Genomic DNA, 14275 nt, shown 5'->3' with positions numbered 1-14275 from the left:
TGGGTTCAAGCCTCTGTATACGCCGAATCAGGAGGAAGCGGTACTCGCTAAGCAGGCAGCAGGGCATCCGTTACACTAGGCTAGACTATATGTGTCCATGCACAACTCCACATATGCTACTGAGTTAGACAGGGCCACATCAAACTAGAAAGAGCTGCTCCACATTTAGTTTAGTTAGATAGGGATCATCCTGCTTAATGTCCAATTAGTAGTCAATGGCTGCTAACCAACTGATTAAATCTAGAGGGCTGTGAGTTTTTGCATGAACAGTTTTTTTTGCATAAGTTCCCCAATGAATCTACTGAGAAGATTTCCTTTTTACAGATACAATGGAAAATTCACAAATGAGTCAGACGAAATCTATCTCACTTGAAATGGGTCATTTTGGGATTATGATGTGCTTTGTATTGCCTGCACACTGAACGGCAATTAGACTTGATTCCTCATTGTTCTTCGCTGGGTTTTCATTTCTCTGCATATCTCCACATCTGGATATGCAAATGGAGGGGTTTATGGTCTTCTCTTCAAACTTTTCTCAGCCTATCTTCAGATATTCCCTGTGTCTGACTGTCTCCTATTCCCGGCCATGGAGGAGTGTGTTTTGTCTGTTGGGCAGATTAAAAGTATGAGTTTCAGAGTAAGGAGCCAAAGGAAGGACTGAATGAAGCACAGGATCTGTCCTGGGCTTCATCGTCCATGACTCTCAGTCTGGCCTTCATTACAGCAGATCCTCATCAGGACCAGTCTGTGTCTGTGGTCAATCACACAGAGACATAGGAGGTTATGGGAACTCACAGAAGAGTTGTCCACCTCTGAACATCACTGTCTAACATTGGTTCAGACGTCATATGGATGCACATGTTTGTCCTCCAGACTGATAAGTACCCCCATGCCTTAACCAGAGAAAGATATGGAGAGAGAAAACTACACTTATCATCTCCTTAAACTAGCATACTCATCTCTGATTCATTCTCTCCCTCTCCCTTTCCCTCCCTGCCTCTGTACAGACCCATTAAAGGCTTGTTATTCGACTGATAACAGTTTCTTTATTGAGTTGTACAACGAGACTGTCTACGTTTGATTGACTGGGAAATTGGATATGAAACATGGTTTTGTATTTAACTGTGATGTTATGTCATTCTGGATGTATCATCTCCAGAGGCTAGAAGTTCACAGATTGATCTATCATTTATGCACATTAGCAGAAGGAGACAAGAAAGTAATTTGAATTAAACTCCCTCTGCTTCTTCTTTGGATTAGAGACATTGTCTTATCTGCTAGCAAGACAAATAGCTTTGGGTCGAACTTTTTGATACAGCATGCTGTTTTATACTAGATAAATGCTGATTGCATGTGAATAGCTGTATCTGAAGCATTGAACACATTTTCATATTATATTCAATAGGCTAATTGTATCCTTATCCTGTTAACCTTCTCTTGTGTTCTCTTTGCCTTCCCCTCTCATCATCATCATGTCCTTCAGGTACAAAGGCTTTATAAAGGACTGTCCAAGTGGTCAGCTGGATGCTGTGGGCTTTCAGAACATCTACAAGCAGTTCTTCCCTTTTGGTGACCCCACCAAGTTTGCTTCTTTTGTCTTCAACGTCTTTGATGAAAACAAGGTTCTTGATTGTTGATTCCTTCATTTGTTCCTCCACAAGTACATGTGCTTTTTCTGTGATTTTAATTACAATTTCAAAGTCACTGCAATGTTAGTAAACAAACGGTAACATATAGTAAAAAGGTTAAGGGTGCTGTCTCTGGTTGGTACTGGTAGTGTCTAGTCATGGTACTGGTAGTGTCTAGTCATGGTACTGGTAGTGTCTAGTCATGGTACTGGTAGTGTCTAGTCATGGTACTGGTAGTGTCTGGTCATGGTACTGGTAGTGTCTGGTCATGGTACTGGTAGTGTCTGGTCATGGTACTGGTAGTGTCTAGTCATGGTACTGGTAGTGTCTAGTCATGGTACTGGTAGTGTCTGGTCATGGTACTGGTAGTGTCTGGTCATGGTACTGGTAGTGTCTAGTCATGGTACTGGTAGTGTCTAGTCATGGTACTGGTAGTGTCTAGTCATGGTACTGGTAGTGTCTAGTCATGGTACTGGTAGTGTCTAGTCATGGTACTGGTAGTGTCTGGTCATGGTACTGTTAGTGTCTAGTCATGGTACTGGTAGTGTCTGGTCATGGTACTGGTAGTGTCTAGTCATGGTACTGTTAGTGTCTAGTCATGGTACTGTTAGTGTCTAGTCATGGTACTGGTAGTGTCTAGTCATGGTACTGGTAGTGTCTAGTCATGGTACTGTTAGTGTCTAGTCATGGTACTGGTAGTGTCTAGTCATGGTACTGGTAGTGTCTAGTCATGGTACTGGTAGTGTCTGGTCATGGTACTGGTAGTGTCTGGTCATGGTACTGGTAGTGTCTAGTCATGGTACTGTTAGTGTCTAGTCATGGTACTTGTAGTGTCTATTCATGGTACTGGTAGTGTCTGGTCATGGTACTTGTAGTGTCTAGTCATGGTACTTGTAGTGTCTGATCATGGTACTGGTAGTGTCTAGTCATGGTACTGGTCGTGTCTAGTCATGGTACTGGTAGTGTCTAGTCATGGTACTGGTCGTATCTAGTCAATTTACTGGTAGTGTCTGGTCATGGTACTGGTCGTGTCTAGTCATGGTACTGGTAGTGTCTAATCATGGTACTGGTAGTGTCTAGTCATGGTACTGGTCGTGTCTAGTCATGGTACTGGTAGTGTCTAGTCATGGTACTGGTAGTGTCTAGTCATGGTACTGGTCGTATCTAGTCAATTTACTGGTAGTGTCTAGTCATGGTACTGGTAGTGTCTGGTCATGGTACTGGTAGTGTCTAGTCATGGTACTGGTAGTGTCTAGTCATGGTACTGGTAGTGTCTGGTCATGGTACTGGTAGTGTCTAGTCATGGTACTGGTATGGTCGTGTCTAGTCATGGTACTGGTAGTGTCTGGTCATGGTACTGGTAGTGTCTAGTCATGGTACTGGTAGTGTCTGGTCATGGTACTGGTAGTGTCTGGTCATGGTACTGGTAGTGTCTAGTCATGGTACTGGTAGTGTCTGGTCATGGTACTGGTAGTGTCTAGTCATGGTACTGGTAGTGTCTAGTCATGGTACTGGTCGTATCTAGTCAATTTACTGGTAGTGTCTAGTCATGGTACTGGTAGTGTCTAGTCATGGTACTGGTAGTGTCTAGTCATGGTACTGGTAGTGTCTGGTCATGGTACTGGTAGTGTCTAGTCATGGTACTGGTAGTGTCTGGTCATGGTACTGGTATGGTCGTGTCTAGTCATGGTACTGGTAGTGTCTGGTCATGGTACTGGTAGTGTCTAGTCATGGTACTGGTAGTGTCTGGTCATGGTACTGGTAGTGTCTGGTCATGTTACTGGTAGTGTCTGGTCATGGTACTGGTAGTGTCTAGTCATGGTACTGGTAGTGTCTAGTCATGGTACTGGTAGTGTCTGGTCATGGTACTGGTAGTGTCTAGTCATGGTACTGGTAGTGTCTGGTCATAGTACTGGTAGTGTCTAGTCATGGTACTGGTAGTGTCTAGTCATGGTACTGGTAGTGTCTAGTCATGGTACTGTTAGTGTCTAGTCATGGTACTGGTAGTGTCTGGTCATGGTACTGGTAGTGTCTAGTCATGGTACTGGTAGTGTCTGGTCATGGTACTGGTCGTATCTAGTCAATTTACTGGTAGTGTCTGGTCATGTTACTGGTAGTGTCTAGTCATGGTACTGGTAGTGTCTGGTCATGGTACTGGTAGTGTCTAGTCATGGTACTGGTAGTGTCTAGTCATGGTACTGGTAGTGTCTGGTCATGGTACTGGTAGTGTCTGGTCATGGTACTGGTAGTGTCTAGTCATGGTGCTGGTAGTGTCTAGTCATGGTGCTGGTAGTGTCTAGTCATGGTACTTGTAGTGTCTAGTCATGGTACTGGTAGTGCAGTGTAATGGTCTCTAATCAGAGGTGGAATCCGAGCACGGAAAGGAGTCCCTTCTGTGGGGCCAATCTGAGGTGAAACGGGTTGACAAAGCACAGGTTAGAGGTGCCTAAAAATGAAAGGGAAATGGACTATGTGTTGTTAAGAACAGCTCTTCCAGGCTGGCTGATGACCCCTGGCAGCCATAGCCTGTGGGTAATGGGCTTTGTTCCATGGAGATCACACACACACTGGTTCTGCTCTTTATTTATGGGCTTCATTTGTGCTAAGCACCCTGTTGTTAGAGAACACATTGGTCTTAATAGTGGGGTCACTCTCTGAATAGGAGCAGTGGGGAACTTCTTCTCAGGGTTACTATCCTATTCAAGGTGTCAATTCTCAGGCTTTACCAGGAGCAGCTCCTGTCATAGATATGCTGCTTTAGAGCAGGAATAGCAAAATACTATGCACTATTAAAGAATACATTAGTGCAAGTCTGGTAGAGCTGAATGAGCTTTGATTTCAGAACTTCATCAAGAGAGCTGAATTTGCAGCCAGTCTGTCTTTGTTAGTGCTGCTTTATGATTCCATTTTATACTTGACCACTATCTCTTTTAGGCAGACATTTCCATGTACTGCACAAATTGAACCCTTGCAGCAGTAAGCTGCAGGCCACCGATTTGCCCCCAATTTTTGGAAGGTAATTGGAAATTCTTCCGAGTGCTGTGGCAGGATGCTGTGAGGGAATCCAAGAAAGCTGGAGCGAAATAAACTATCTGGAGAATGCTTTACCCTATAGGACAGAGGGAGAAACCTGTGATGTCCATTTCAGATGTATAATCGATGTGAAAGCTGTGAAACTTATTTGGCTCTAATATATACTGCTCAAAAAAATAAAGGGAACACTTAAACAACACATCCTAGATCTGAATGAAATAAATAATCTTATTAAATACTTTTTTCTTTACATAGTTGAATGTGCTGACAACAAAATCACACAAAAATAATCAATGGAAATCCAATTTATCAACCCATGGAGGTCTGGATTTGGAGTCACACTCAAAATTAAAGTGGAAAACCACACTACAGGCTGATCCAACTTTGATGTAATGTCCTTAAAACAAGTCAAAAATGAGGCTCAGTAGTGTGTGTGGCCTCCACGTGCCTGTATGACCTCCCTACAATGCCTGGGCATGCTCCTGATGAGGTGGCGGATGGTCTCCTGAGGGATCTCCTCCCAGACATGGACTAAAGCATCTGCCAACTCCTGGACAGTCTGTGGTGCAACGTGGCGTTGGTGGATGGAGCGAGACATGATGTCCCAGATGTGCTCAATTGGATTCAGGTCTGGGGAACGGGCGGGCCAGTCCATAGCATCAACGCCTTCCTCTTGCAGGAACTGCTGACACACTCCAGCCACATGAGGTCTAGCATTGTCTTGCATTAGGAGGAACCAAGGGCCAACCGCACCAGCATATGGTCTCACAAGGGGTCTGAGGATCTCATCTCGGTACCTAATGGCAGTCAGGCTACCTCTGGCGAGCACATGGAGGGCTGTGCGGCCCCCCAAAGAAATGCCACCCCACACCATGACTGACCCACCGCCAAACCGTTCATGCTGGAGGATGTTGCAGGCAGCAGAATGTTCTCCACGGCGTCTCCAGACTCTGTCACGTCTGTCACGTGCTCAGTGTGAACCTGCTTTCATCTGTGAAGAGCACAGGGCGCCAGTGGCGAATTTGCCAATGTTGGTGTTCTCTGGCAAATGCCAAACGTCCTGCACGGTGTTGGGCTGTAAGCACAACCCCCACCTGTGGACATCGGGCCCTCATACCACCCTCATGGAGTCTGTTTCTGACCGTTTGAGCAGACACATGCACATTTGTGGCCTGCTGGAGGTCATTTTGCAGGGCTCTGGCAGTGCTCCTCCTGCTCCTCCTTGCACAAAGGCGGAGGTAGCGGTCCTGCTGCTGGGTTGTTGCCCTCCTACGGCCTCCTCCACGTCTCCTGATGTATTGGCCTGTCTCCTGGTAGCGCCTCCATGCTCTGGACACTACGCTGACAGACACAGCAAACCTTCTTGCCACAGCTCGCATTGATGTGCCATCCTGGATGAGCTGCACTACCTGAGCCACTTGTGTGGGTTGTAGACTCCGTTTCATGCTACCACTAGAGTGAAAGCACCGCCAGCATTCAAAAGTGACCAAAACATCAGCCAGGAAGCATAGGAACTGAGAAGTGGTCTGTGGTCCCCACCTGCAGAACCACTCCTTTATTGGGGGTGTCTTGCTAATTGCCTATAATTTCCACCTGTTGTCTATTCCATTTGCACAACAGCATGTGAAATTTATTGTCAATCAGTGTTGCTTCCTAAGTGGACAATTTGATTTCACAGAAGTGTGATTGACTTGGAGTTATATTGTGTTGTTTAAGTGTTCCCTTTATTTTTTTGAGCAGTGTACAATGGTTCTATGAGTGTGTAATAAATGTCAAAATATCGTGCAGCATGCATCCATCTCTCTAATGACCAGCGATGACATGCTTTAGCCTCGGGCGGAGAGCCAGGTGCAGTGCAGAAATAGCAGCGGACACGGAGCACAAGTCTGTCCCATTTTTCAGCAGTAGACCAAACAAAGTGTATTGGGGTGTTAGTGTGAAAGAAGATATTCATTGTCTCTCTCTCTCTCTCTCTCTCTCTCTCTGCCTCTCTCTCTCTCTCTCTCTGCCTCTCTATCTCTATTATCCCCCCTCTCCCTCTCTCTCTCTCTTTCTCTTGCTGCCTGTCTGTCCCCCCCTCTCTCTTTCTCTCGCTCTCTCTCTCTGCCTGTCTGACTTCCCTACCCCTCTTTCTCTCTCTCTCTCTCTCTCTCTCTCTCTCTCTTGTTCTCTCTGTCATTGAATAGGACGGACGCATAGAGTTCTCTGAGTTCATCCAGGCCCTGTCGGTGACCTCTCGGGGGGACGCTGGACGAGAAGCTCAGATGTAAGGAGAGATGACCCCTTCACATTAGGCAGTGACCCCCTGATGCACTTTGACACTTCAGTGACAGGACCTGGCTCTTTGTGATCCTATTGTTATGCATGAACAAAACAAAGAGCTTAACAGGCTCACAGAAGACAACAAATAAGAGATAGTTAGGCATGGTAGCGCATTAAGCTAAATTATGTTGCCTACTGTGTGAGCCCTGGGTTTGAATATTTGGGGAAATGGTTCTGACTATGCAGGGGTTCATTCCATCTCAAAACCCTCATCCTACTCCACTCCCCCACACACAGCCACTCATTTTCAATCTGATTGGCAAGCATACAATACATTAGTACAAAATAAAGGCTACATACACTCATCGATCCCCGTCTGCACAATCTCAAAACAACTTTATTTACAGTCAGTACTGGGCATTCACCATGTTTTTTTGCTGTCTTTACAGGGGCTTTCAAACTGTATGATCTTGATAACGATGGCTACATCACACGAGACGAGATGTTAAACATCGTAGATGCCATATATCTGATGGTGGTAAGTTATACAATGCTAAAATGTTCCAATGTCAAAGAGAAATGGTAGCATGCACATACAGTGTTTTACATTTAACTGTGCAAGTCAGTTAAGAACAAATTCTTATTTACAATGACAGCCTAGGAACATTGGGTTAACTGCCTTGTGCAGAACAACAGATTTTGTTTTTAACCTTGTCAGCTCAGGGATTCGATCTAGCAACCTTTTGGTTACTGGCCCAACACTTTAACCACTAGGCTACCTGCTGCCCCTACAAAATACATTGACATGTATATTGACAGTATATTTGCCTTTGTATTCCAGGGGAACACTGTAGAGTTACCAGAAGAAGAGAATACACCTGAGAAGAGAGTGGACCGTATTTTTGCCATGATGGACAAGGTATATCGCCATATAAAACACTGTAGTAACGGAAAAACCACCACCATAGGTTATGATATCATTATGTAACTACGTGTTGATCTTTGGTATGTTGGTAGCTATTTTGCACTTTGTTGTACAACTTATAGATCACTTTGTTGTTCAAGTAAGTGGCAGTACTATTGTAATGAACTAACTAGCAAAATCAACAGAAAAGACTGAATGTGGATTTGTTCTTACTGTTGTCCTGTGCTGTAGTGCAGTGAGGCGGGGAGTGTAGTTTAACCTCTTAGCCATAGCCATCCCAGCGTCACTAACACTGCCTGCGGTCTATAAACACCACAGATTTATCCTCACCACCACAGCCCAGTGCTAATGCCCAGTCAGCTCACTCAGGCCCTCCACGTCCTCGTCTTAGTGAGAGATGAGATAGAACCAGCTTGGGTGTGTTTGTCAGTTCAATACCCGGTGCCAGAATCAGCCAATAGGATTGGCTTCAGAGCACAGCAGCAGCACTCAGTCATTTATATGGGCAGAGGGAAGAGAGCTGACCATCCAAGTGCACTGAACTAGATCAGCCAAGCCGTGTAGAACAGGCTCTGGTACTTCACTCAGGATTTGTTTGAGAAACACTTTTGCCCCCTGCTGGTAAGATAGAGTAAAAGTAGCCTGATCTGCAATACAGCTGCAGTTCCATGGCATTCTCTTCTCCTGTATCCCCATTCCAGAATGCTGATGGCAAGTTGACCCTGCAGGAGTTTCAGGAGGGTTCCAAGGCAGACCCCTCCATTGTGCAGGCACTGTCACTGTACGATGGGCTGGTATAAGGCATAAAGTGTTTGGTGAGTAGAGCAGTGAAAACTTGTATATGTATGTATATATTAAAACCTGTATATGTATGTATGTGTAAAAACCTGTATATGTACAGTTGAAGTCGGAAGTTTACATACACCTTAGCCAAATACATTTAAACTCCGTTTTTCACAATTCCTGACATTTAATCCTAGTAAAAATGTCCTGTCTTAGGTCAGTTAGGATCACCACTTTATTTTAAGAATGTGAAATGTCAGAATAATAGTAGAGTGAAGGATTTATTTCAGCTTTTATTTCTTTCATCACATTCCCAGTGGGTCAGAAGTTTACATACACTCAATTGCCTTTAAATTGTTTAACTTGGGTCAAACATTTCGGGTAGCCTTCCACAAGCTTCCCACAATTAGTTGGGTGAATTTTGACCCATTCCTCCTGACAGAGCTTGTGTAACCGAGTCAGGTTTGTAGGCCTCCTTGCTCGCACACACTTTTTCAGTTCTGCCATCACATTTTCAATAGGATTGAGGTCAGGGCTTTGTTATGGTCACTCCAATACCTTGACTTTGTTTTCCTTAAGCCATTTTGCCACAACTTTGGAAGTATGCTTGGGGTCATTGTCCATTTGGAAGACCCATTTGTGACCAAGCTTTAACTTCCTGACTGATGTCTTGATATGTTGCTTCAATATATCCACATAATTTTCCACCCTCATGATGCCATCTATTTTGTGAAGTGCACCAGTCCCTCCTGCAGCAAAGCACCCCCACAACATGATGCTGCCACCCCCGTGCATCACGGTTGGGATGGTGTTCTTCGGCTGCAAGCCTCCCCCTTTTTCCTCCAAACATAACGATGGTCATTATGGCCAAGCAGTTCTATTTTTGCTTCATCAGACCAGAAGACTTTTCTCCAAAGTATGATCTTTGTCCCCTTGTGCAGTTGCAAACCGTAGTCTGGCTTTTTTTATGGCGGTTTTTGAGCAGTGGCTTCTTCCTTGATGAGCGGCCTTTCAGGTTATGTCAATATAGGACTCGTTTTACTGTGGATATAGATACTTTTGTACATGTTTCCTCCGGCATCTTCACAATGTCCTTTGCTGTTGTCCTGGGATTGATTTGCACTTTTCTCACCAAGGTACGTTAATCTCTAGAAGACAGAACGCGTCTCCTTCCTGAGCGGTATGACGGCTGCATGGTCTCATGGTGTTTATACTTGCGTACTATTGTTTGTACAGATGAATGTGGTACCTTCAGGCATTTGGAAATTGCTCCCAAGGATGAACCAGACTTGTGGAGGTCTACAAATTATTTTCTGAGGTCTTGGCTGATTTCTTTTGATTTTCCCATGATGTCAAGCAAAGAGGCACTGAGTTTGAAGGTAGGTCTTGAAACACATACACAGGTACACCTCCAATTGACTCACATGATGTCAATTAGCCTATCAGAAGCTTCTAAAGCCATGACATAATTTTCTGGAATTTTCCAAGCTGTTTAAGGGCACAGTCAAATTAGTGTATGTAAACTTCTGACCAACTGGAATTGTGATACAGTGAATTATAAATTAAATAATCTGTCTGTAATCAATTGTTGGAAAATTACTTGTGTCATGTACACAGTAGACGTCCTAACCGACTTTCCAAAACTATAGTTTGTTCACAAAACATTTGTGGAGTGGTTGAAAAATGAGTTTTATGACTCCAACCTAAGTGTATGTAAACTTCCGACTTCAACTGTATGTATGTGTAAAAACCTGTATATGTATGTATGTGTAAAAACGTGTATATGTATGTATATGTTATAACTTGTATATGTATGTATATGTAAAAACCTGTATATGTATGTATATGTAAAAACCTGTGTATGTATGTATGTATGTATGTATGTATGTATGTATGTATGTATGTATGTATGTATGTATGTATGTATGTATGTATGTATGTATGTATGTATGTATGTATGTGTAAAAACCTGTATATGTATGTATGTGTAAAAACCCGTATATATATATATATGTATGTATGTGTAAAAACCTGTATATGTAAAAACCTATGAATGTATATGCAAAAACCTGTGTATGTATGTATGTGTAAAAACCTGTATATGTATGCATGTGTTTTTCGGAGGGGTTGGGTTAAAAGCTGAAGTAACATTTTGGTTGGACCTTGTGTGTAATTGACCAATAAAGTGATCTCTTTATCTTAATCATGCAGCATCCCAGTGATGGAAATGTCACATGGATCTACATATCATACAATCACATTTTTTTGTTGTTGGTATAATTAGAGAAACTATGAATTGTGTGGTCAATTGATCTGTTGAGGATGACATTATAGTACAGTTTTCAGAGACTCGCATGGTCTAAAAACAATGCAGAGCAGCCATTGTCAGACCACAGTTTGTTCTTGTGCATTTTTCAACATTTGGGTCTCCCGAGTGGCGCAGCAGTCTAAGTGCATCTCAGTGCTAGAGGCGTCACTACAGACCCTGATTCGATTCCAGGCTGTATCACAACTGGCCGTGATTGGGAGTCCCATAGGGCAGGGCACAATTGGCCCAGCATCGTCCGGGTTAGGGTTTGGTCCGGGGTAGACCGTCATTGTAAATAAGAATTTGTTCTTAACGGACTTGCCTAGTTAAATAAAGGTTATATATATATTTAAATAAACTAACCTCTGCTGATTGCTGCTGATCAAACATCCTTACAGTGCTCAGAGAGGAGAGAGGGCAGTTAGCTGGTCTCCTCCCTCTGTCTAATGTATTCAACTGCCCATTATTGCCAATTGTAGCTGACGTTCTGCTCAACATGTGACAGAGTTTTTGAGCTCAATATAGAGAGATGCATGGGGCCGCTTGGGTTTAAAGTAGCCTTGCATTTACTTCTTATAGAGTTCAGGGTCCCTTATTGTCAATAGGATCTTGCACTGTTTGTTTCCATGTCTGATTTCATTGCCACATTGAACTCAATGGTGATTATTATTACAGATTCCCAAGTGAATCTAACACAGTGCCATCGCACCTGCTATGAGAAGAAGCATCTACAAACATCAACATCCCTCCATGTACCATCCAGGAGACGTGGGAGGGTGAGGAGGCGGGCACGGACTTGTGTAATACTGTCCTCAATTGCACATATTCATCTCCACTAAGCATTGAAAACAACTCTGAGCCCTCTGATATTACAACATGTAAAATAAAACAAGGACATGAGGGTAAGAGACACTGAACATATACATGCGAGGAAGGAATTTGTTGATGGTATATGTCTGTGGACTTCATTCAAGAACTCAAACAAGGGATGGACAGCACTGAAGACCAGCTTTAGAGAGAGTGTAAAGGTTGTTTTTCCCTGTGGTCTACACTGGAGGATACCCCTTGAGGTGTGTGTGAACTGTGAACGGCGCTCAACAGAGCCATAGTGGTGTGACTGACATGTGGAGAGCTGTCACATGGCTACCTGAAAGACTACAGCAGGAGCCATCAACAGGCACTGATTTGATAGTGTGGAGAGAGATCAACTTGTTTATAAACCCATGTATATATGATATAGTATACACTAAGTGTACAAAACATTAGGAACACTTTCCTAATATTGAGTTGCACCCCCTTTTGCCCTCAGAACAGCCTCAGTTCTGTTTAGTGTGAAAAACCCAGCAGTGTGGCAGTTCTTGACACACTCAAACTGGTGTGTCTGGCACCTACTACCATACCCTGTTCAAAGGCACTTAAAATTCATGTCTCAATTGTCTCAAGGCTTTAAAATCCTTCTTTAACCTGTCTCCTCCCCTTCATCTACACTGAAGTGAAGTGAAGTGGATTTAACAAGTGACATCAATAAGGGATCATAGCTTTCACCTGAATTCACATGGTCAGTCTATGTCATGGAAAGAGCGGATGTTCCTAATGTTTTGTACACTCAGTGTAAATAGGTGTCTAACATTTAATATTTGTTGCTTTGCTGCATTTGTTGGAGTGCTGTTTATTCACATGAAATGAAGCTTAAGAGTTTTTTTAATGGAATGCCTTTATTTCATCCTCCTTCAAAAACAAACCCGCTTCCTTCTGAGGAGATTTCTTTTCTATTTTTATTTGAGGGGAAAGTGGGCAGAGAGGGGCTTTTGTAAGGATTAATTTATTATGTTTGTGGTATGTGCCTCCTATTGTGTTATATGTCTATTCCCTTTCCCATCAGCACTACCAGCAAGGCACTGTAATGTTTAAAGCCACTTCTTGAATGGCATGACCAAGCAACACAGTGTAATTCTTCACAGTTGACATATCCCAATTGAGGCTCATTATTTCCTTTGAGCGCATCTTACTCCACCCTGTGTATAAACAAGGCTTCGGCTATTGAGAACAAACAGGCATACATTCTCGTTGTAAAGCTGTTTGCGGGCTGTGTGTTTGAGTCTGTCGTCTTTGTGTCTGTCCTGTGTGTTCAACAGAAATCACAGATCCCAGCATGTGATGATGCTTTTTCCCCTTCAGTCTCGGTTATTTCAGTCTGAACATTAGGTATTTGTCAGCTTCATTGATTTAGCCTTACTCAAGCGAGAAAGATCATTTCCCCCTGTGCTGTCATTTGCATTTAAGAACACAGAGCACAGAATAAAAAGCATTTTAAAAGTGGCTGCCTTTACATTTGTGTGATTGAATTTGTTTCCTAAATCGTGGCTCGGTTCCCTCAAATACCCGTTTAATCGAAAGGGGATAAAGGAACAGAACTCAGACAGAAAGTGATTGAAGTTCAATGGAGATTCTGGCTTTTGTACAATTTAAACATAAATTACCCTGTTATCATTAATTAGGGATTTATCCATCAAAGCCTGGTGGTCTCACTTGGTGAAACAAAGACTAACTTGTTCATTAAACAGTGCTTTATGACAGTTCATAGATATGAGTGCTTTCCATTTCAAATCCATACTCTAGTCTAACACCATAAACTCACAGTGTAAGCTTTTATACCCTAACTTTAAGTATTCCTACAGCAGACTGCCTCACTTCAAATAGTCCATTAAGAAGTATTGATGTTCTTGATGTGCAATCACTTTGTTGGTGAAAGTCATACTGATTGGGTATATAGTGGCTGGGTACAGGCTAGGCAGGTCCTCAGCAAGTTCAACACTGTCTGTTCATTCTTATCCATCTGGTTGAGTGCAGGAGATCTAAGAGCCATTAGAATTGGAGTTACTACGTGGTGCAAAAGGAGGATGAAAGTGTGCCATGCTCATACAGTGCATTTGGTAAGTATTCAGACCTCTTCAAGTTTTCCAAATTTTGTTACTTTTTTTTCTCATCAATCTACACACAACACCTATAATGACAAAGCGAAAAAAGGTTTTCAGAAATGTTTGTAAATATATATATAAAAAAACAAACAGATACCTTATTGACATAAGTATTCAGACCTTTTGCTATGAGACTTGAAATTGAGCTGAGGTGCATCCTTAAGATGTTTCTACAACTTGATTTGAGTCCACTTGTGGTAAATTCAATTGATTGGACATGATTTGGAAAGGCACACACCTGCCTATATAAGGTCCCACAGATGACAGTGCATGTCAGAACAAAAACCAAGCCATGAGGTAGAAGGAATTGTCTGTAGAGCTCCAAGACAGGTTTGCGTCAAGGTACAGATCTGGGGAA

The 14275-nt window shown here is 42.9% G+C and overlaps 1 protein-coding gene across 1 annotated transcript in view; it reads left to right on the top strand.

The window, feature by feature from the left end:
- Nucleotides 1-13258, top strand: part of ncs1b (neuronal calcium sensor 1b) — a 34700-nt gene extending 21442 nt beyond the window's left edge. The window contains 7 exon segments of the mRNA XM_014171850.2: nucleotides 1484-1622; nucleotides 6848-6901; nucleotides 6903-6927; nucleotides 7373-7461; nucleotides 7765-7842; nucleotides 8550-8663; nucleotides 11615-13258. Of these exon segments, the coding sequence (XP_014027325.1) occupies nucleotides 1484-1622; nucleotides 6848-6901; nucleotides 6903-6927; nucleotides 7373-7461; nucleotides 7765-7842; nucleotides 8550-8648 (484 nt within the window). The 3' untranslated portion in view covers nucleotides 8649-8663; nucleotides 11615-13258.
- The last annotated feature ends 1017 nt before the right edge of the window (nucleotides 13259-14275 follow it).

This window comes from Salmo salar, chromosome ssa24, assembly GCF_905237065.1.
Source record: "Salmo salar chromosome ssa24, Ssal_v3.1, whole genome shotgun sequence".
NCBI classification, from domain to species: Eukaryota; Metazoa; Chordata; class Actinopteri; order Salmoniformes; family Salmonidae; genus Salmo; species Salmo salar.
The sequence above is the reverse complement of the archived record's forward strand: the minus strand, read 5'-3'. Positions and strand labels throughout refer to the sequence as shown.